The sequence below is a fragment of the Anoplophora glabripennis genome, unplaced genomic scaffold (assembly GCF_000390285.2).
Source record: "Anoplophora glabripennis isolate ALB-LARVAE unplaced genomic scaffold, Agla_2.0 scaffold240, whole genome shotgun sequence".
Lineage (NCBI taxonomy): Eukaryota > Metazoa > Arthropoda > Insecta > Coleoptera > Cerambycidae > Anoplophora > Anoplophora glabripennis.
Genome location: NW_019416340.1, coordinates 684,169 through 707,028, shown reverse-complemented (window position 1 = coordinate 707,028; position 22,860 = coordinate 684,169). Strand labels below are relative to the sequence as shown.

Below are 22,860 nucleotides of genomic sequence, written 5' to 3'. Positions count from 1 at the left end.
TTAGTCCATTTCTGTTGGGTACTATCTGAAAATTGGGTTTCTGTTCCTGGTTGTTAAAATTCATTGCTCCTTGTAGCAACAATGGTCTTTTTTGTGAGTCTGACTTAAAAGATTTACTAAAAAAATTTGCAACGTGCTTGGGTGTGGAAAGTCGTATAGATAAAGGACGTTTGGTGGATGAAAAGGGGGCTTTTCCATGAAGGAACGCTAGCTCATTTCTTCTTCTGTTGAGAACGTTATTATAAACATTTGTATCTTTGTTATTTTGACCGAAATTATTGTAATAATACTGTAGTATGCTACCCGAATTTATGTTTTTCTTATTGTTCTGTTTTGTCAAAGTATTGTTCTGTATCATCAATCTAGTGGTTGGGCTGGGGTAATATATTTTCTTCAAGGTGCTCGACGGTGCATTTTGCTGTTTATCTAAACAATTACATGGATAAGTAGCTTGACACGCGACCTCATTACGATGTCACACTTCCTGAAGGAATTTAACCGGGCACACGCCCTGACGATTGTCTCCAGAACGGATCATCACCATCCCGTCTAATTCTTCTCCTATTTGGATCACTATCTGATCTCTAAGCAGCATCAAACCATTGTCACCATCTGACACTTGCAAGTTGTGTGTAACCTAGAAAAGATTGTAAAAAAACATTTATACAGTGTGTCTACTTAAGTTGGAACCATATGGAAAACTTTTTTATTATTGGTTTTATGAAAAAAGTTATTCTTCATAAAAAGTTCTGCATGGTCTAAAATCTAGAATGCAACCTTCTGTTATAAAAATTTACCAGTCATATACGAGGTATATCAGAAATTATGAATTTTACTCAAGAGTAAAGTACCATTATTTTTGACAATACAGAAGAGTGTTATAAAGAAAAGTTATTTTGAATTACTAGCTCATAGCTAACTATGGTTTACATAAAAAAAACTTGAAGTTTATGTTATAACTTGAAAACGAAAGTGTACTCGATCAATTTGATCACACTGTCTTATTAACAGTGCAAAAACCTGAAACTTTGTAATTTAAAATTTTTTTGTAAAATAAATAGCAACACACATCTGAAAGAATTGGCCGAATTCAGATTTTTTCAAATATCTAATCAGCCGTGACGTTTTTTTTTTAAATAAAAGTAACATTTAATAAGGATTATAAAACTGCACATCTTTCTTCATTTAAGCTTTTTGTATTTCTGCTACTTTCCGAGATCCCTATACTCAACATCGAAAGAAACTCACCCAGTATGTATATTAAGGGAATTAATAACAAATTTCCAACCAATTTGAATTAAATAATGTGTTAGTCTGTCAAGACGTGCTACACATTAAAGAATATGTCTAAACATGCTTTTAACAGGATGATAACATCCTGCTGAATCTTTTCCTAGGCTACCTGTCCCTCTTAATGGAGTTGACGAGATTCTTCCAGAGACGTATCAATTTGACGTATCAATATTTCGACCAACAGGAGCAAGCAAGACCTATAGGTCCTGGTGCTCACTGCAACAGATTGGTTGCTGTATGCTGAAAGTAGTCCAGTGGCGGCTGGACATTATTTTGCTGAAAAGTTGGACTTTTATATATGTGTACATCAGACATGTAGGCCCATAGCATATGAACATTCTCTTCCATCTCTACCTATTCCCCATTGCCTGTCTCCAATCTCTGATCACCAGTTTAGTAGCCATTTTATTCTGAGTCTACCTCTTCTTCGGATCACCTCAACACCCTATGTAAGAATTTGTCTAGCTGCTCTGCCTATCGGCATCCGATACACAAACCCTAACCTCTTCTTCGTTGAGTTTCAATTACTGTCGTTGTTGTTGTTTCTTTATACATTCATCAGTTATCTATATATTTCTTCTTCTCATTAAAAAATCTCCCAGTTTTTGTCCTGTATTTGTATTTATCGATAATTTTCTCTTACATCTTTCCTATAAAGTCCTCATTTTTTTTTTGTTAAGACTCCATAATTCACTTTCCTAAATTACTGTTGGTTGTATTATAGATTTATAGGTGGTTGAAATTCTCGAATTTTCCAATTCCTAATCTCTCCCGTTTTTAGCCTCCAATTTTCTAAGCAGCATTAAACCATTGTCATCATCTCAAACTATTGTTACCTCCAATGAAATGACACTGCTTATTATTATTATCAGATTAAAAGTTACGCTTTTATTAGGCATGTAAATGTGAGTCCTTGAAATTGTTAGTGTTATGCTAAGAACATATTGAAATGTTTGCTAATTCAGTTTTTCAGCAAGATAATGTGTAACCAGACTAACACTGAACTACTTTGAGCAAGCTGCAGTCGATCTGTTGTCATCAAGATCTTCAAATTTTCCTCGATGAAACATCTATGACGGGAGAAAATAGTTGGAGACTGTCAAAGCATATTTTACCTAATTTTGGCGTCACTTTTCATGAGTTATAGGAAACCAGGGATGAGATATCCCAACAGAATATACATCATCTCATTACAAGCACTATTGAAGTTGTAGCATATATGATATACTTTATTTGAACATTACAGGAATCCGTTAGAACAAATAGTGGACGAGATACTTTTGTCCAGTATTCATCGTATTAATTAAATTAAAAATTAATATAATAAACGCAAATACTGTTTCTTAAGTACCTTAAGTATAATGTCTAATAAGAAGGTAAAAGGTAAAATCAAAGTTCATATATGTCCATCAAATTTAATGCTCAGGAATTGAGTTTTCCTGTCATTACATACTGCTTAAACGTATTTTTTTTAAAGTTGCTACAAACGTTACCTTAAATGTAATTGTTTTCTTTTCACATCTCGTTTACCTGTAATGGCTTCTCTCCTGAAGATAATTTGGAAACGTACTTGGAAGGAAAGAATCCAACTTTCCCTAAGCACTTGCCTTTCCACCAATCTGGATCTGAAGTGTCTATTACAGTTACTTTATAACCAGCTTTAAGATCAAGCTCGTCTTGATGACGAGACTTGAAGTTGTAGAGCACCACGTACAGGTTGGTTGGAAGCAATCTGTGAGATTTCTGAGAAAATAAAATGTTAAGCTAAATATAGGACATAACAGCTAGTAAACATAAATTAATTATGTTCAAAGAAAAAGCTATGACCGATTTTTATTTCTTACTACCTCTTCTATTTATAAATTGGGTAAATAATTTTAATTTTTAATTATGAAAATACTATTACTACAATCAAAAAGTGCTTCTTTTCTTAATCATAAAGGGCCAGTCTAACGTGGACTGCAACCAACTATTTTTCCTAAAAACGTTTGTTGCTAATATGTTTATGTTAAATTGCATTTATTCATATATAATTTCAATTTGTTAATCCCAAAAAATACATTTCGCTTTTTAAAGTGCTAAAGCTTGTAGGGCTGAACTTATTTCCTAGAGAAATTAAACATTCTGTAGATATAAAAGAGTTTTTTCTATGCATAAAATTCACTGAGTTAAGCGGAAACTTTATTTGGTTGTTTAATTGCACTTACTTTGCCTCCTACAGGACTGGGACATGGTGAAGTGCTTGCAGATGAGGGACTTTTCTCATTATCGTCAGGAAGTTCCACAGAAGACATTCGAATGTTCTTCGCTGATAGCAATCGGCGATTGTGCACAGGGCTCGAGGGGGCTATAGTTTTCAGGCAATTAATTTAACTGTTCCGTTAACGTAAGTGGCATGCCGTAATACAGCGCATTTAGTTAACTCTCAGAAGCTATTTCATTAAGACTTTGCGTCACTTGAATTATAAGATGTATTACCATAGTTCAATACGATTTAAAGTTTTATTTTTGGAAACAATTTTGGAATATTTATAAGAAATTATAAATAAAAATAATGGATTTTTTAATGTGGCAAGAAATGTTATCCTGGATCCACACTGAAGCGAAGAATGCTATATTGTATTTGTTAATTAATATTGACGAACACTATTTTCGGACAATGTTTCTCTTGGCGATGATGATGATGATGATGATGATGATGATGATTTTGGGTACGCCACAGAAGCGGTAATTTGTATCACAAAGTAAAGAAAAGGAAACATAAATGCTGAATTAGAACTATATTGAAAAAATGTATCATATATTTCCTGATATCATGAATATATGAATAGAAAAGCGGTTTTAGAAATTTGCACAATACACATTCGTACTTTGAAACATCAAAAAAAGTACAAAAATCCATTCAGAATCCCTTCTAGTGTGGGTTGTAGTCTAAGTGCTAATCAAGAACGTCATGGTCCACTTTTGCCATCAACAATTAGAGGGCTTATAATTGGTCCTTCTAACTACGGAAAAACAAATGTAATGATTTCTCTCATTACACATCCGCACGGTCTACGTTTTGCTAACAAAGTCTTTATATCAACCGAAATATGAATATCTGCGCAACATGTTTCAAGGACTGTAATTCTATACGTTTAATAATAACCCTGAAATTGTTGAACCATCTGATGCTAAACCGGTTTCGGTGTTTATATTTGATGATGTTATATGTGAGAAACAAGATGTTATTAGGTCATACTTTAGTATGGGTTGACATACATCTGTAGACTGCTTCTATCTTGCTCAAACATACTCCAGTATTCCAAAACAACTTATAAGGGATAACTCGAACTGGATCGTCATGTTTAAACAAGATGAAATTAATATGCATCACATATTTCAAGACCACGATTCACCGGACGTGACATTTAAAGAATTTCAGAAGATGTGTGCCGAGTGTTGGAAATATAAATATGGATTTTTAATTATTAACAAGGACAGAAAATTAGAAGGTAGATATCGAAAAGGTTTAGACAGTTACATATATCCATAATCCATAAAAACATTAATGTTATTTGTTATTCAAACAACGTCGAGTTCAGATCAAAAAATGAAGAAGGGAGAGAATAATAAATATGACCATAATGCTAGCGATATCGAATTAAAATACAAATTAGTTGAAGTGACAGACGCAGTTCGAAAAAAATTCAATTTAATTAAAAATAGACATATCGAAAATCAAGTGGCACTAGAAAAGGTATATGAACCCCCTCCGCACAGAAACGAAACCTACCTTGTTTGTGAATATTGATGCAAACTTGGCTAACAATATTCGCATCAATGTGGATATGGAATAAGTCTTTGTAGAGAGTAATAAAAAATTATTCCTGTTGCAGCAACAACTAAAAGCAATGATCGTTATAGCAACAGTCATTGATGTCTGCTTTCGTTGACAATATGAAAACGTCTCTGATGATTTTGTTACAGAGATCATCGTTGCTGTCTTTTCTATCATCATGACAGCTGTCCTGAGTGACAAGTCTTATTATAGTTGTGCATTATTGCGTTACTCTTGTTGTGACCAGTAAAATAAACTTTCAATATTACATTTGCTGTTGTAGCCGTAATTGTCTTGCTGTCGCTGTCAAGTTTATCTTCCTTGCTGTGTTATCATCGTTTCTTTTCCCCTTGTTGTTCGGTATGGCCAGAATGTCGTGATTGTCCTCATTATTGGGAGGATTGTTTGACTGGTAGCTTTTGTCATACTCTTTGTTTCTGTAGCTTTTGTCGTTGCTGCGGTTACAGTTCCAATTACTATGATTGAAAACAACCAATCTAAATAACTATTGAGGAACTTACAATGTCTTACTTGTTATTAGGTTCTGCATAACGAGTTAACTAAATGGATCAAATATGACTAAAAAATTCAATGTTACATATTAATAGGTAACTGTTAACAAACATGCAATGAGGGCAAATTTTGTATGGAAACTTTTATATTAGTAAAAGATCCTTAATTCACTATAGTAGAAACATGATTAAATGTTTTTCTTTGCTGAATTTCTGTAATAGTGTTGGCTATATATTTATTCCTCTTTAAACACGCATTTAATGTCCTTCAATATTAGGTAATTGAGATAAATATATCCCATCCGGGAGCCTGGGATGGAAAACCAGTCTCCCTCTTATTTACTGTAATCTATTTTAATTAACAAAACTGAGTATCTTTTACTGTTTCCGTTTTTACCCTTATATCTGAAAAACTGTTATATCAAATAGCATCATGACGTTTGGTGTTTATTCATGTTTGACAGCTATATTTAAAGTAATGACACTATTTATGTTTCAAAGTTATAAAAGTTGATATATTTTATAAAATAAAAATCAGCTTTCATACATTTAATATACATGAACATTTCTATCTGCTTATAACTTTGAAATACATTAAGAAACTTGCAAAATGCATACTTGATTTTGCTTTCAGGTCACTTCGTGTAACGTGATTCTGAACAGGCCTTGGGGGAACATTGGAAACTGTGAAACATGCACGTAAGTTAATAATAAATAAAAAAAATCAGTCATAAGTTACGTGAAAGATAAGTGCGGTGCATAAGGAGCAGTTGTGCATTCTCGAACAAACAGCAATATGTCGCAAAGGCTGAAAAGCATTTAGTTATTCGAGAGTACCAAAAATTTCAAGTGATGAAGTATATTGTTGCATCGCTTGGAAATTCAGGATACTCTAAAATATTTAATAAAGAAATTTTAAAAGGGACAGCATAACATTTAACATGTTCTCCATACACTGAATCCTTGAGGACGAGCTCTGGTTCGAGTGGGGATCGCTAGCGGTGATAACTCCATGGTGTTTTCCTCTTCTAACGTGTTCTGTGCTTTCTGGCGAATCTAGGGATAAGCTTTTCATACGAAGATTCAGCTTTTGACGACGTGGAGAATGTGGAGCTATTGAAACATTGAAATAAGTTTAATTTACAGTACAAAAAAATATGGTATGGGTATGGGGTACACAGGGCACACCATGCACATTGTTGTGGTTGTATTGTGGGTTATATTTATGTGCTGTTACTCTACTGGTTTTTGGGGATCTATATTGTTGTTTATGCGAACACTAGAACTATTAGAAACACAAGATTTGAAATGAATAAAATGCAGTATTTTTACAGTTTTTTGTTCTATATGAAATTTTTATTCCCACATACCAATTGGAAACTCGATATAGAATCAACTAAAATAAGAACAAAAATGTTGCTGATAAATTAAACAATGATACAACGGCACAACTTTGTTATTGATACATCATTTGCCAATTTGAGAAAAATATTTTATGTACCATAAGTATCCTTTCTTTAACAATGGATGCGGTAAAGGTGCAAAATATTTTCCATGAAATTTAATGCAAATAAAAGCTGACCCAAAAGTAATGCAGGATTTGAATTGTGCGTAATTTTCATTCCGAATAGTTGGCATCATGTTGCAGTAATGTTGCGGTTAAACAAAATCGAGCGCTATACGACGGATGAGCGAATGAAGATTGTGAAAGTTCATTATAAGTAGGAGAGTGTGTTGAGACTCTGTGCAAATTACCTGGAGTTTTCGGTAGAAAGAATGCCCCGAATGAAACAACTGTGAAAAGGTTAGTTGCCTTGCTACGGTTAGTGATAATGGGCCGGAAATTCCCGTAACCTCAGTGTGCAGTCGATCACTGCGAATAAACATTTCAAAAAGCACAATGCAGCAGATTTTGACAAAAGATCTGCATCTGCATCCATTCAAGATTCAGCTAACCCAGGAATTGAAACCAGACGACTATTTAATGTTCCGGACATTTGTTGATTGGATGTTGGAAAATCAACAAGTGGACGGTGATTTTGCTAATAAAATCATCTTTAGCGACGAGGCCCATTTCCATCTTAGTGGATATGTGAACAAGCAAGACTTCAAATTTGGGGTAGAGACAATCTTCAGGTCATTCAAGAACGACCACGTATACTCAAAGAGTGACAGTGTTTTGTGGATTTTATACCGATGGGATGATTGGTCCGAAAATGGGGCTGACAGTGCTGTGACTGTCAATGGAGAACGATATCGAGAGATACTATTGAACTTTTTGTGGCCTCATTTGGATAGCATGGATTTGAATGATATGTGGTTCCAGCAGGATGATGCCATCTGCCATACGGCACTATCCACTTGTTACTGCAGAAATTTAATGGACGACTCATCAGTGAAGTGACTTGGCCACCAAGCTGATGCGATCTCACTCCATGCGACTTTTTCCCGTGGAAATTCGTAAAGTCCAAAGTTTATTCAGCTCAAATGAATACCATTCCTGAATTAAAACCAGAAATTCGGAGAGTTATCAATGAAATTCAGTCTCATTTTCGTAAAAGAAGTCGGGTATGCCAAATGAGTTTAATATTTAATGGCAATGTCTACCATTTTAAAACATGTAAAAACTTTGCCACCTTTTTAATTAATAAAATGTTTTATCTTCATACAAAATCCTGCGTTTCTTTACTTATTTTTAGTATTTTATCCGACTATTATGTTTATCTGTAATTTTAATTTTGTTTTTGTAACAGGTGAAACATTTTCCATTGATAGAAAAGTATAACTTATTAATGATATTGCATAGCTTATTTCTATAATAAGATGCCAAACTGAGATAAAATATTCGAAATGTCAATATAGGCAATAAGTATACTACGAACAAGGGGCCGACAATCGTTAATAATCCACTATTATAAACACATCTTTTAGATAACTGCAAAACGTTTGATCAGATCCAAATGAGACTGGGTATGTAAATTATTATTAATCCAGTAATCCCACAGAATAATTGTTTTCTCCTTATTTGCAAGGGCGGCGATGCAAGGAGTATTAACTACCTATTGATTGTTGGAAACAACAGCTCTGCAGACTACAGCCCTGCCTAGCGCTGAATTGCACCCGCAACATCTACTAAACGCTTAGGGTGGTACAGAATGAAAAATCAAAAGTACCATTGATTTCTTTTAAATTAGATGCATTATATCAATTAAAATAATAAAATAAAGTTATTAAGACGATTGATGGCGAAAAATATGAGGAAGTAAATATTTTAAAACCAATATTCTTAAAAGTTCTTTTCTTGTTTTTAGTTGGTATAATGTAATAGTAGAATTACTAATGGGACTTTTCATTTGTAGAAAATATTTATAAATGGTTGTTGACCAGTTTTGTGGTCAACGATGTAGATTGTGGATGTGGAAGACTAATTTTTGTCTTTTAAGAAAAATTGTTGTAGTGAGTTTTTTTATGACAATTTATTAATTCTTTTATAAATATACTCCATTTACGAGAGTGCAATTTTGATGACATAAAGGAGCGACTTCTGAAGATACGCTGAGTCAAACTTTGATAATAGTTAAAAATAATAAGGCTACTGATAAAGTATTTATAATTTTGAAGGAATAGTTTTAGTAGTTGTATTTTTTAAATTATTTATAATTTTCTGAATTGTATTATTTTTAGGATTACTAAATTCTTTCTTAACTTCAAAATTATGTGTATAAAAACATTTTCGTGAAATTTATATAGGTAAATTTATTAAGTTTCATGATATCTTGGTGGAACATATTGTCAATTTAAATATTTGAATTTTTTTAAATTAAATAAGTATTTTCCAATGGTACATATATGCTGAATTTAAAGTAAACGTGTAAACATAGCCAAATCGATAGAATAATTTGCTGGCGCAGTAATGTATAAATAAACATATATTGTAAAATTCAATAGATGAACTGGACACTGAACAAGCAAAAATAAAATAATGAAACATCATAACTTTTTGTGGTTTAGTTTTCGCATAAACAACTTTCTATTCCATCTAAGGGCAAAATCGAAACGAAATTCCAAATGAAATAAAATTTTGGATTCTTCTCTAATGTCATTCTAATACAGACCGACATTGTTGGTCCTCAACATCGGACAAATGTTCACAGCACTCGTGGAGGACGTCATGCTTGTTCCTGACAAATAACATTGAAAAGTTGTATACTGGCTACAAGATATCAAGAGAAACTGGTAACTTCTACAAGCTAGTGTTAACTATACTAAGTCGTGGCGGATTAGTGTTTAGTGCTGAACTATACATACAACAAATTAAGGTCAGATCATTTTAGGAATGATTATAGGAAATTCTGGGGGTACAGTTTTTTTTTCTCATAACTGAAAGCTGTATTAGTTACTGAAAGCTCTTGGGTCCAAATGAGGCCCAGCTGTTTTCCTCCATTAGTTTTAACAGCAGGTTTGCAATTAATAATATTGAAGTGATTCAGTTTCTATGGTTTTAAAAGAAATATTAACGTGGAAAAGAAAAAAATGTATGTAATGTGTAATTAAATACATACTTATTAGTAAAAGACGATTCACAAATATGTTAGAAATAAAGGTGTGTATAAAATATTTTTCTTTATTAATTAAAGTCTACAAAGAAATTCTTTTTACGTATTCTGAAAAGAAGTTAATTAATTTAAAGTTCTGAATGAGTTTATCAATATCTACTTTGGATAAAATGACGTACTCATGAGGGTTCGTTTTTCAGTACAGGAAGCCCTAGATTTGTTGGGTAATATTTCTTTTAAAGCCACTGAAATTGATCCTTACACGTCTCCACTGGAACAATATAGGTAGTTAAGTGGAAACAGCTTTTTTGTAAGAAACACTGCAAAATTCTTCTTGATTGTATACTCATTTTTATTATTACTTTCAAAGACCACACATTGTTATAATCAAGCACAAAAAACTAACTTACTCGTTCTCTTCATTTGAATAAACAAACGTTTGTTTCTTTAGATTAATCTTTATTTATCACAGATGGAAACAATCAACAAAAGGAAATTGAATAACAAAACCAAAAAATAAATTGAGCAACATATTGCTAATAACAATAGAACTATGTAAAGGTAGTAAAAAGGTCAGTTTGATTTTTTGGTTTTTGTGCCCTTTTTAGCAATAGGTGAGTGTTTTCCTTTGGAAGGTGTAGGTGAAGGTGACTGTAAGGGTTGGGGTATATCAAGGCCATTTCCGTTGTTTATTTGAGGACCTATACACAAGGGCTGTCCGAAAGGACGAGTGCCAGAAGCATCTTGTGAATTTCGCTCTGAAATTTAATTAGAGAACACTATATAGTTTTCTGCATTTTCTGCCGAGGTTCTGATAACTTGTTTCACTAAAACTTAATAAACAATTTACAATTTCTGAGTATGCTTAATTATCCAGAAAATTTTCCTCTCGAATTTCATTAAGAAAGTTTTGGCGAAACAAATTAATTAGGCGGCACTGAAAAAATCCTTTAATGGTAACTATCCATTTTTTACATTGTTTTACTCTATCTCTCCATCTCCCTTGCTTAAAAGCAACCTGTTAAAATGCTAACTACAAAAGATTATTAATAATAATTGCTTACGTAAGTACTATTGCAAAACAGAAGTATTTACACAACAAGTTTTTCTTACAAATCTATAAAAAATAAATTCAAATATATGGCAAGCATTTCAGTTATATCTTTACTGGTTCATCAAATAATTTTTTCTTTTTATAAATTCGCTATAAATTTTATATGCAATAATTATCTTGTAATATAATTTATTAACTACAACAAATAATAAAGCTACAAAAAACAGAGAGATCTATCTTCTACAAATATACATATGATTAGAATTAAATAAATATGCAAGACTGAAATTATGTGAATTTAAAAATGACAGCATAATAAAAGTTATGAGTAAGTATTTTATTTAGGCATTTTATGTGATATTTTACTCATACGAATTCTTAAAAAGTCGTATTCATATGAATGAAATAAATGAACTGGTGGTACGACAGCGTTATTCTTTAAGTATATTATTGACACAATTAAAATTGCCAAAATTATCTCATTGTAAAGGTTTATGAAAATAAAATCAATTTAAAAGGTTTTTCTCAAAAAAAATCAAATCCATAATTGTCAAATGTGTTATATGTATAACAAGAAATTTCGTACAATTTTACAGCTGCTTCAAACTGAATGTACGAGGTTTGCTCAGAAAAAAACGAACTTTTTGAAAAAGTGATCGCCACTCAATTGAAGATGATCTTCGTCCAGGCAATCCTTCAACATCAACTGATCACTGCCACGTTTAGAAAGTCAAAGATCTGGTACATTCATATCGCCAATTGACTGTGAAAAAGATAAATTGCAGAAGGGGTTATCTAGAAAGGACTCTATTGGGTCATGCCATGAAATTTTGACTTAAAAACTGAACATGCATCGAGTTGCAGTAAAATTTGTTCCTCTTTTGATGACCGAACAACAGAGAGAAAATCATATGGACGTTTGTCGACAACTCCTTGAACAATCCAATTACGATGAAACATTCATTCAGAGAATCATAACGGGAGCTGAAAGCTGGATTTACGGTTACGACATTGAGACAGAAGGTCAATCATCACATTGGATTGGCAAAGGAGGAAGAAAGTATGTGAATCTCGACCTAATGTCAAAGTGATGCTCATTTATTTTTGGAGTTTAATGGAATTGTGCATTTTGAATTCCTGGCTCAAGGTGAAACAGTGAATCGTTTGTACTAATCAAGACGTTTTACAACGGTTACGTGAAAATATCCGTAAAAAGAAAGAGTTATGACAAGACTACCCGTGGTTTTTGCACCATGACAATACGCCCGCATTCTCAGCATTGCCAAATAGCAAGTTTAGTGACAAAAATCAGATTACCGTCCTCCTTCACCTTCCTCAATCGCCAGACCAGGTTTCTTGAGATTTTTTCATATTTCAGAAATTAAAATCAGTGCTGAAAGGTTTTCAGACTATTGATGACATCAAAACAAATTTGTCATATACTCATATAAATACCATTTCCAATGAAGCTATCCAGAACTGCTTCGCTGGGCAAAGTGTGTTAATAGGGGAGAGCAGTACTTTAAAAGAGGCAAGAATCAATGAACGTATAAGTACAATTAATTATTAAAAAGATAATGTTCTATTATTTTTTGAACAGACCTCGTAGAAACTTACAAAAAATTTATATCTTGCTCGTAGAGTAATGTAAGAGACATTTTGTCATTACCGTTTGATTCATATTTTACCTTTATTGTAAGTAATATCGATAACATTCTTTGCGACATATGCCAGTACACTATCTGTAAAACATCCAGATATTTCTTTAGATAGAAAGTTCGTAATTGTTGTTTGAAGCATAGCTACCAGGGTGGTTTACAAATTTGTTATTTATTTAAAAAAGTTTAATTTAGTTTAATAGTTTCGATTGCTAATGCCAAATATTAAATGTTCAGTATCCCCATGATGGGATATTTTATTTATAATTTAGTTATTTTTTTATTTCCAAAGGAAACCATTGACTGGAGTTGTGTAAATACTGATTAAAAAACTAAATTACAACAAGAGGGCAAAACACGAGCGATTGAGTAAAACAAAATAGAATCTACTTCAAGCCAAACTGCATCTGTACTTGTGTGCCAATGACAGAATTTTGAATTTCACTCTGACCCAAAAAATTGTTGTACATTGCGTGATTTGTTATTTAATTTAAATCTGAAGACTGCAGGTTTGTAATGCAAAAAGAATTTATCTAAAAAAAACTTATTGGGAGACGCTAACCCTAGTAAGCCGATTTTATGGTCACACATACAACAATTTCTTTTGTAAAATTTCATATCTGTCAGAATGGTGATTGTAAGGATAACGAAATATAAAACATGATGGGGATCAATATGGATTCTGCAAAATGGTTCAAATGGAAGGAAGCGTTTTACGTCAATTTTATAAATGGCAGAGGAAATGTCAGAGCAGAGCACAATGCAGTAAGCGGTTTTTTTACAGCCATGTTCAATATTGTTCTAACTAAAAACTGAATACGTACAACTTCAATTGAAAAATATATGCGGGATATATTTCCTGTTTAATTGATAGTACCTAATGGGATGTTTAGCTTCGCGAATTTAAAATGATAAATAACCTAAATCCTTAGGAACAGCTGGGATGTGATAAATGGAATTAGAACAATATTGGTATGCGTACAATAAAAGCGATAGCCAATAAATTAGTGAGCTTTATTTTGCTGTAATTTTCTACACATTCACGTGATACGAATTTTAACGTGAAGAACAAATTTTAATAACAATATAGCAATCACAATAAAATACAATTGATGCTAAAACTATATTTTGCAATCATTTTACGAAATTCTTTAAAGAAATATTTACTCCCCATATATTATTGGAGAAATATCTACTTAGATATACAGACAAACTATTTAGAAGTAACAGTAAAAAAAGAAGCATGATATACTTTAAAAATAACTTAATGTATCAGTGTATATAAATTGCATTTATTATGATTGAAAGTTAAATTATATATTTGTTCTTCATGTTTACAATTGTAGTAATAATGTGTAGTATTGGTGTAATACGAAGTGAATTAAACAAGATTGTATTAAAGTGAATTTCATATATTGTTATCAAATTTCTAAGTTTAAAACTGATATTGTGTAATCGATTCCTACGAAGTGTTTCTTGGGAGACAATTTTTCTAGTTAAAATTATTGTTTTTTACCAGATTATACAGGGTGTTTCAAAAAGAAGTAGCACAAATGGTACCGGTGAATCTACAGCTAAAAAGAACACGTTTTGCATAAAAATAACCTTTTAAAGTTTCCAAAAAAAATATGAAATAGCAGCTGTAACTTGAAAACCAAAAAATGTTTAACAGTCAAATTTTACCCAAATTTTCTACCAATGCATGTGTAACTTTTAAAAAATTTTTCTAAAGTTTCTGTTCCTTAGAGAAAACTCCTATATACCAAATTTAGCGTGAATGTGATATTTTTTGAAAATATGGTCGGCCATCTTGGATCTGCCATCTTGAATTTTGTAAAATTGACCTCGGATCCGTGATCCCTGTATACCAAATTTGGCGCGAATCAGTTATTTTTGAAAATTCGTGATATCTGACCTTAATTGACCCGTTTTTTTGAGGTTAGAAATAGAACCAATAATTCTGACCACGAACTTACGTTCGGTGGGGTGTTAATCATATAAATGAACATTTGAATATAGAAAAAAGAAATGTTTGTATTTTTCCTAGCACTTTTTCGTGTTTTTTTGCGTGATAGGTCAATTCTGACACCGGATTCGTGATTAGGGGCCAATTAACTGCGGATAACATGTCACATGAAAACTACAGACTTTTCTTTTGTCTGGTTGTGTAATTTTTCTAATGATGAATATGTTGACATACTGCAAGTATTTTTTGAATGTTGGAAAAATTGTGCCACAGCAAGAAGAATATGCTGAATTAATGACAGAAATTAGCATGACAGCCGCCTACTTAAATATTTTTTAGTTGCAATTGTGAGAGTTGTAGTCGATGAATTTAATTTTTTTATTAATAACCGGTTAGTTTTAAAGCAAAGAATAAAAAAATAAAAAATTTAAAATAAACCAGGCTAATACGTATTTTTGAATAATCAATATTTGTTAAACAAAAAAGTTGTATCAAAAAATAACTTAGGGGATGCTTATTTCAACATCCTTCAAGGGGCAGATATTTTCGAAAAATTGTTGAGAAGTTGCACATGCATTAGTAGAAAATTTGTGTAAAATTTGAAAATTATACCTTTTTTGGTTTTCAAATTACAGCTGCTGTTCTATTTTTTTTTTTTTGGTAACAGAGGCTGTATCTCGTAAGGGGTCAATATTCATCTTTATGCTGTACTGCTACTTATTTTGAAAACACCCTTTATAACAAACACTTGCAGTTCGAAATTTATTTTAAATAGAAATCGCCCCATATGAAATTTAAAATTATATATTTTTTGTCTAATTCACTTCTTGCTTTATTTGAGACACTTCGTATACGGGGTGTTTTTTAAATCTGTTTATAACCTCGAGGGTTATTTCTAGGATCATTCGATACACAAAACGCCATTTGAATCAAGAATCTACTGCCACTAGTTTTCAAGGTACAGATTTTCAAATTTTAAAAAGGTATTTTATAATATTACTCAAATATCTCCAATAATGTTTGCCGTAGATATATCACCTGAAAAGAGCAGATCTTTAAAAATGAAATGAAAGGGTTCTTAATAATAGCACATTTGTTATTGATTGACATATACCAATTTGGAGTAGATAGTTTTATTTTTAACCGGTTAAGACGTCAATTTCATCAAATCTTCAGGCATATTTGTGAAGTCTAGGTAATATTTATTTTAAATTTACAAACTCTGTATCTCGAAAACCTCTACCATTTGACTCAAATTGTTTCGGCCTAAAGTGATCTGAGAAATAACATCTCGAAGGTAAAACCATACCCGCATAAGAGGAATTTGTACAGGCTGATTAAAAATTGAGTACAAAGAATTTAGGAGCATATTTTTGAAATCAATATATGACTTTTTTCCAATAAACGGGGTGTTGCAGTCTTTTTACTTTTTTTGATTTTTATGAATAATTTCTAAATATATTTGAATGTTGGCATACAATGAGAATTTTTTAGGGGGCTAAATTTAAATAATATGTCATTGCTGTTGACGCTGCTTGCAGAGGGCGCCACCTATAAGGGTCCGCTTGAATTAAATTAGCCCTAACTTCCTTGCTACCCTGTATATTGACATTTCGTATTAGTGCATTTATTCTCCTATCAATTTTAAGCAAAAAAGGTATACTATTTCGAAATCTCTCAGACCAACCGTTTCCGAAATATTGGCTGATGAATAGTTATATGCACATCATATTTTCAAATTCTATTATATAACTATTTCTGGTGAAAAATTTTAAAATTTATTCACCATCTAATCAGTAACGCAATGATCTTGAATTTTAATTTATTATTATATTAAATTTAACCGATTTCGAGAAAATCAGTGATTTATTATCAAAATAGGGAAAAAACATAGTAGGCTATGACTGCTTAGTTTGACAATTATTTCTGTCACTTGTTGAAATCTAAGACTCTTGAGAACGATACAGGCAGAAAACAGATTATTAAAAAAAAAACAAAATAAGAAATATCTAAATTCATTGAACTTTAAAAATAATTTGATCGAAAATATGGTGAGCATTTAACTCTTCATCAGTCAATATCTCGGAAACGGTTGTTCTGAGAGATTTCGACAAATTGTACCTATTTTGCTTAAAATTGATAGGGGAATAAACGCACTAATACGAAACGTCAATGTACAGAGTAGCATAAAAGTTAGAGCCAATTTAATTCAAGCTTACCCTTATAGGTGGCACCCTCTACACGAATCGTCAAAGCAATGACATATTTAAATTTAGCATCCTAAAAAACTTCCGTACCCCAAGTTTTTGCCAACATTTAAATCTGTTTGGAAATTATTCTTAAAAAATCGAAAAAAATAAAAAGGTTTAACACCCTGTATATCGAAAACTAAGCATTTGTGGACTCACGTTTATAGGAAAAAGAAGTTTTATTTTGATCTCAAAAATAGGCCCCTAAATTCTTTGTACTGACTTTTGAATCAGCCTGTATATTTATTTATTATTGCATATTATATTTGTTTGCTACGTCACTCGTCAAATAAATAAAAATTTTAATTCAAATTTTACTGTTTTTTTTTAGTAGCTATATCTATATCAGGCATATTGCACATTTTTCAGTAGGTAACTGAATTGTGGCTTTCCTGACTTGACGCGTATCATGTTCTCCATTCGGTATTAAATTAGTTCTCTAATGTCCCTAGATGACTAGACTTGGAGCTCATGGAGGGTCGATGATGAATTTAAGTAATTAACGTGGTTAGGCTCGACTCATCTTCCGACAAGTTATGTAAAATTTGACTGAAAGCTGTTTCAGGGAAGATATTGGATGTAAAAGCGAAATTTCAAGTGGTTGTACAATGTAATAGGTACAACCATTATACAACTGTCTCGTGTATGCAAGTTCTTCTAATTGGATATGAAATTTGACCAGTAAATATTGTTTGAAAATATATATTTGTGTCATTTCTTAAGCTGTTTTTTTTGTTTTCTTATACACTGCAAATTAAAAATTTTTGTTTATTTATTTATTTGTGTCTAAAAAATCACAATACCACAGATAGGAAAAGTTTAACGAAAAAGAAAATATACAGGGTGAGTCAGAAAGAATGGGTCAACAGTAAACTCGAGATACTAGACACCAAAATATTATGTTTGAGCTCATCATGCATTATACGAATGTCGCTAGTTTAAGAAATACAGGGTGTTCAAAGTTTAAATTTTATTCTGAAATTTCTCCATAATTCAGAAAGTTTTGATAGCATGACTCTGAAAATTGGTAGTGTTGGGTTTTTTAGTGTGAGAATTACGAATTTGAAGCTTATTTTGACGTTGCTCCTAGAGGGCGCTAGTTTCGCCGTATTATTTAGGTGAATCAGAACATATTTGTTTAATCTGTTGAGCTATGCTTAGAAAAAGCTAATAATATAAAAGAACGTTCAATTCTACATAAAAAATTTACTCTTGTTTAAGTCGCCTAACTTTATTGGTTTCTGAATTATTTGCATTTAAAAGTTTCATTGTATTTTGTAGTGATTTTTATTCTCAAAAGATGAAAATAACAATAACAATTATTAATAATAGTAATAATAACAAACCGTAAATCAAATGCTGGAAGTGTACACCACCTACCTCAATACATTTTATTATACACTCTTAAATGTCTCTGAATATTAAACAAAATGTCCCTATTATTTTTCAATGCATTTGCGGTTACTTGTAGTTTCTGCCGCAACTTCTCAATAGAATTAATTTCTTCACGATACATCACATCCTTTAAGTTTGACCACACTGAGAAGACCAGAGGGTTTAAGTCAGGACTTCTTGGTGACCAACTAAGTGGCCAATCCGCCGATGAGGAAAATGTTCATTTAAATACTGGCGTACTGGTAAGGCAAAATATGGTGGTACACCGTCGTGCATAAACCACATACTCTCTCTTAAAACGAGTGGTACATCATCTAGAAGCTCGTTTAAATTATGTTGAAGAAAGTTTAAATAATGAGGTCCAGTTAGATTGGGTGGCAATTCAAAAGGTCTTGGGAAAAAGAACAGAAATTAAAACATACATTGAATTCATGCTGAAAATGTCTTTCTTTTACAGCATGCGGAATCTCACAATGATTGTTCTTCCAATTGAAAACTCCTCGTCTAGTAGGTAAATGTCGTCTCATCAGTAAATAAAATCTTATTGAGGAAATCTGGGTTTTCCGTTTACATATTTTGTATAAACTGAGCAAATTGTAGGCAAGCTGGTAAATCTTGAGGCAATAACTGCTGAACCGGAGTATAATGACATGGATGGACAGGATGGAGCATTTCTTTTTTCAAAATTCTACAAATGGACGTTGCCGCACTTAACCGATGAGTACACGTAATAAAATTTTCTCTTCTTCATCGACTGTGATAGATTTTGGAGTAGGTACCATGGTTACTTTTTGGTCGAAAAGATCCAGATCCGCCTAAGCGATTGTAAAGATTTCTGAATAGTTTATAATTAGGTAATCTATTTGGGTACAATTGCACATATCTTCGGGCGGTTGCATTTTCATTAAAATTAGCCTGAACAAAAACACAAATCATATGCGTCTCACTGTTGGAAAAATTATTATATCATGGCATTTTTTATCACTAGCTAATAATTTTGCACGAATAATAAATCAGACGCACGCAAAATACGTTAATATTTATTGACATAAAAATTTTACACAAGCCTACTTAGAAAAGAAATATTAATATCAGGGCCTGAAAGAAAATCACAAAATACATTGAAACTTTTAAATGCAAATAACTCAGAAACCGATAAAGTTAGGGGACCTAAACAAGAGTATATATTTTATGTAGAATTGAACGTTCTTTTAGATTTTTAACTTTTTTAAAGCATAGCTCGATAGATAAAAAATATGTTCTGATTTACCTAAATAATATGGTGAAACTAGCGCCCTCTAGGAGCAACGTCAAAATAAGCTTCAAATTCGTAATTCTCACACCAAAAAATCTAATACTACCTAGTTTCAGAGTCATGCTATCAAAACTTTCTCAGTTATTGAGAAATTTCAGAATAAAATTGAAACCTTGAGCACCCTGTATTTCTTAAACCAGCGACATTCGTATAAGACATGATGAGCTCAAACATAATATTTTGATGTCTATTATATCCAGTTTAGTATTGACCCATTCTTTCTGACTCACCCTGTATAATGAAATAAAATTAGTATACTATATATACAGTGTGGAAGAAAGCTATATGCAATAATTAATTATTTTCGAAACAATGAAATTTCATTACATTCCCTTGAAATGTTGATTTTGCATTTTAAAAAGATACTTTTTTATACACCCTTGCCTCCTTCATGTTCATTTGTTTGAATTTTTTAAAAGACCTATAATTTTCGGCCAGGTTCTTGTGGAACGTGAATTTTCAAATAGCTCCATTTTGTAAGTAAAATAGGTCAATATTGAAACAACTGACTGTCCATTGTTAAATAAGGCCAATAACTTTAGAAATAATTATTTACTAACTACTAAGCCATTCTCATATTTCTAGAAATTATAACTTTTTCATTTGTTATTTACGGAAGTTGACCAAATAAAGTACTACTTAATTTTATGTTATTGAATTCAGAAATATTACAGGGGTTATTAAAACGATAACAACATATACATATACAAATAAATATGAAAGAGACAAAGGAAAAAAAGTGGCATTTTAAAATGGAAGAATGAAACGAATTCCAGGAAATGTCAAGAAATTCTATAGTTTCGGAAATAATGAAAGATTAAATAATCAGACTTTCCTACAAAATAATCTTCTTTTTATACCTACCATGAATAGATTAAACTGTAAATAAATGTGTATAAACCCCTGCACTCCAAAATCCTAGCTGGTGCTTGAGGTGCAAGAGTTTATTTACTTCTTTTCATATTTCTTAAATTGCAGTGTACCAAAATATCCAAAAAATAAAACAAAACTAAAATTGATTAGAAATAACTTCTGATTGATCCTGCAAGATTAATTTATTTGATTTTCAATTTTTAGAATGGTAAAATGTCCAAATAAACAAAACCATCTGTCACAGATAAATAATTTCTAGAGAACTTCTATCACGATACTTGATTTCCGGACACCATGTTTAAGAATAATCATATTCCCTTAATGCATTTTATTAAATTACTAGAAAGACCCGGCAAACGTTGTTTTGCCATATAAATTATTCCTAGGATTATTTTAGTAGATTTTTCATAAAGAAATTTCACTTCTACCATCTATATTATATTCAGTGTATATCGTGTATATTTTTTTTATTAATGTTAATAGTAAACGTCACTATTACGATTGATGCACAAACAATAATAATAATGGCCGAAAACTGTAGAGAGTGAGAAACGGCTTATTGTGTGAGAGAGATCTCATCCCTACTCCGTTCTGTTTACTGGGTCAGAAGTGACACCGGTCGACGCCTGGCGGGGATAAAAAAATGATCAAGTGATAATTGATCAGTTATCGACCGGGGTTGAAAATTATTGAATTACTAATATTGCTATTAAAAAATAGGGGTTGATGGTAGAAGGGTGAAAATTTAGGATTGTATGTATTTTTTAAAGCCACATCATAAAAAAATAAAAATAAAAAATTTTGTCCAAAAAATTAAAAAAAAATTTTGGGGTGGACCACCCTTAACATTTAGGGGTATGAAAAATAGATGTTGACCGATTCTCAGACCTACTCCATATGCTCACAAAATTTCATGAGAATCGGTCAAGCCGTTTCGGAGGAGTACGGGAACGAACATTGTGACACGAGAATTTTATATATAAGATATTTGTATAATTTTAATGTTTTTCTCACAAAACGTTTAGTACGAAAACATATCACATTTTAATTTGTACAATGTTCTACAATTCACATAATGCTCTACTCCCTTATCTTTATTACTTTCGTACCTAGAAAAAAATGGTATAGAAAAACAATTGAATATTACATTTTGGAGACAAGCAAAGCAAAATATTTTTATTTGACTGAACATCCCCTTATCATTAAAGTGATATGTATATGATTTGGTAGGTCTATCTCTAATAATAATAGGAATATGACCAAGATACAGAATACTCTCATGACCATAACATCCTTATTATTAGAGATACGACTGTCAAACTTTATTTTATTGTAATAATTCTGAGAGAACATTCTGTCTAGGTATGTGAAAATGTAAAAAAATGTAAAGTGTGGCTTGTATCTCCGAAATCTTATTTCATTCAACTTTCTAAGAATGATTTTAAATGACCTGGAAATTTCTTACAACTTCTTCACATACCATTTTTTTTTTAAGTATGAAAATAGTAAAAATGTGGGGGTATAATTTTATGAGAATAATCTCCTATATGGCATATTTTTGTTCTGTGGACTGTATTCCTAAGTGTATTTTATCTCATCGTTTTCTGCATTTCTTATAGATCAAAGAAAGTTATATCAAGTAAAGTGGATTAACAAACAACACGCAAGTCATACTAATTAGAACAAGATTGAAGATTAGGGATGTTTGTTTTATTTAATTAGTAATTTAATTAGAAAATTTGTTTCGCCTTTAAATATTCAGTCAAAACAAGCTGAATTAATTAGCCAGTTCATGGCAATTAAAAGCCTATCAGATACGACCTTGAAAATTTTGTTTTGTAGTGAATGATATAGAAGCCTTATTTTTAATAAGAATAGAATATTTTAAATATTTTTTCACTGAAGCCTTTTACACTTGAAATATTTTTTTTACAAAAATTGAATGTCTTTGCTGTCTTATATCATTTTCCACATTCTTTCATTAAATTAAATTGCATATTTGTACGTACTATTTTATTTCAGACACTAAACAGTGCATTTTGTTTTTTAAACACTAACTACTATCTGCACAAGAAAATAAACGTTATTTTAGATATATTCTTTCTTTTCTCAAACACCTAAATACTTGCTACCATAAACAGTACCTAGCTATAAAAATTTTGGTTAGCT

General features: G+C 31.6%; 1 protein-coding gene across 1 annotated transcript in view; it reads right to left on the bottom strand.

The window, feature by feature from the left end:
* Positions 1 to 475: 475 nt before the first annotated feature.
* Positions 476 to 22,860, bottom strand: part of LOC108908470 — a 462,859-nt gene continuing 440,474 nt past the window's right edge. Inside the window, exons 16-21 of the mRNA XM_018712513.2 lie at positions 9,741 to 9,806; positions 6,580 to 6,738; positions 6,244 to 6,309; positions 3,501 to 3,640; positions 2,824 to 3,036; positions 476 to 637 (exon numbers count right to left, since the gene is read on the bottom strand). Coding sequence (XP_018568029.1) covers positions 476 to 637; positions 2,824 to 3,036; positions 3,501 to 3,640; positions 6,244 to 6,309; positions 6,580 to 6,738; positions 9,741 to 9,806 — 806 coding nt within the window. The remainder of the gene's footprint in view (positions 638 to 2,823; positions 3,037 to 3,500; positions 3,641 to 6,243; positions 6,310 to 6,579; positions 6,739 to 9,740; positions 9,807 to 22,860) is intronic.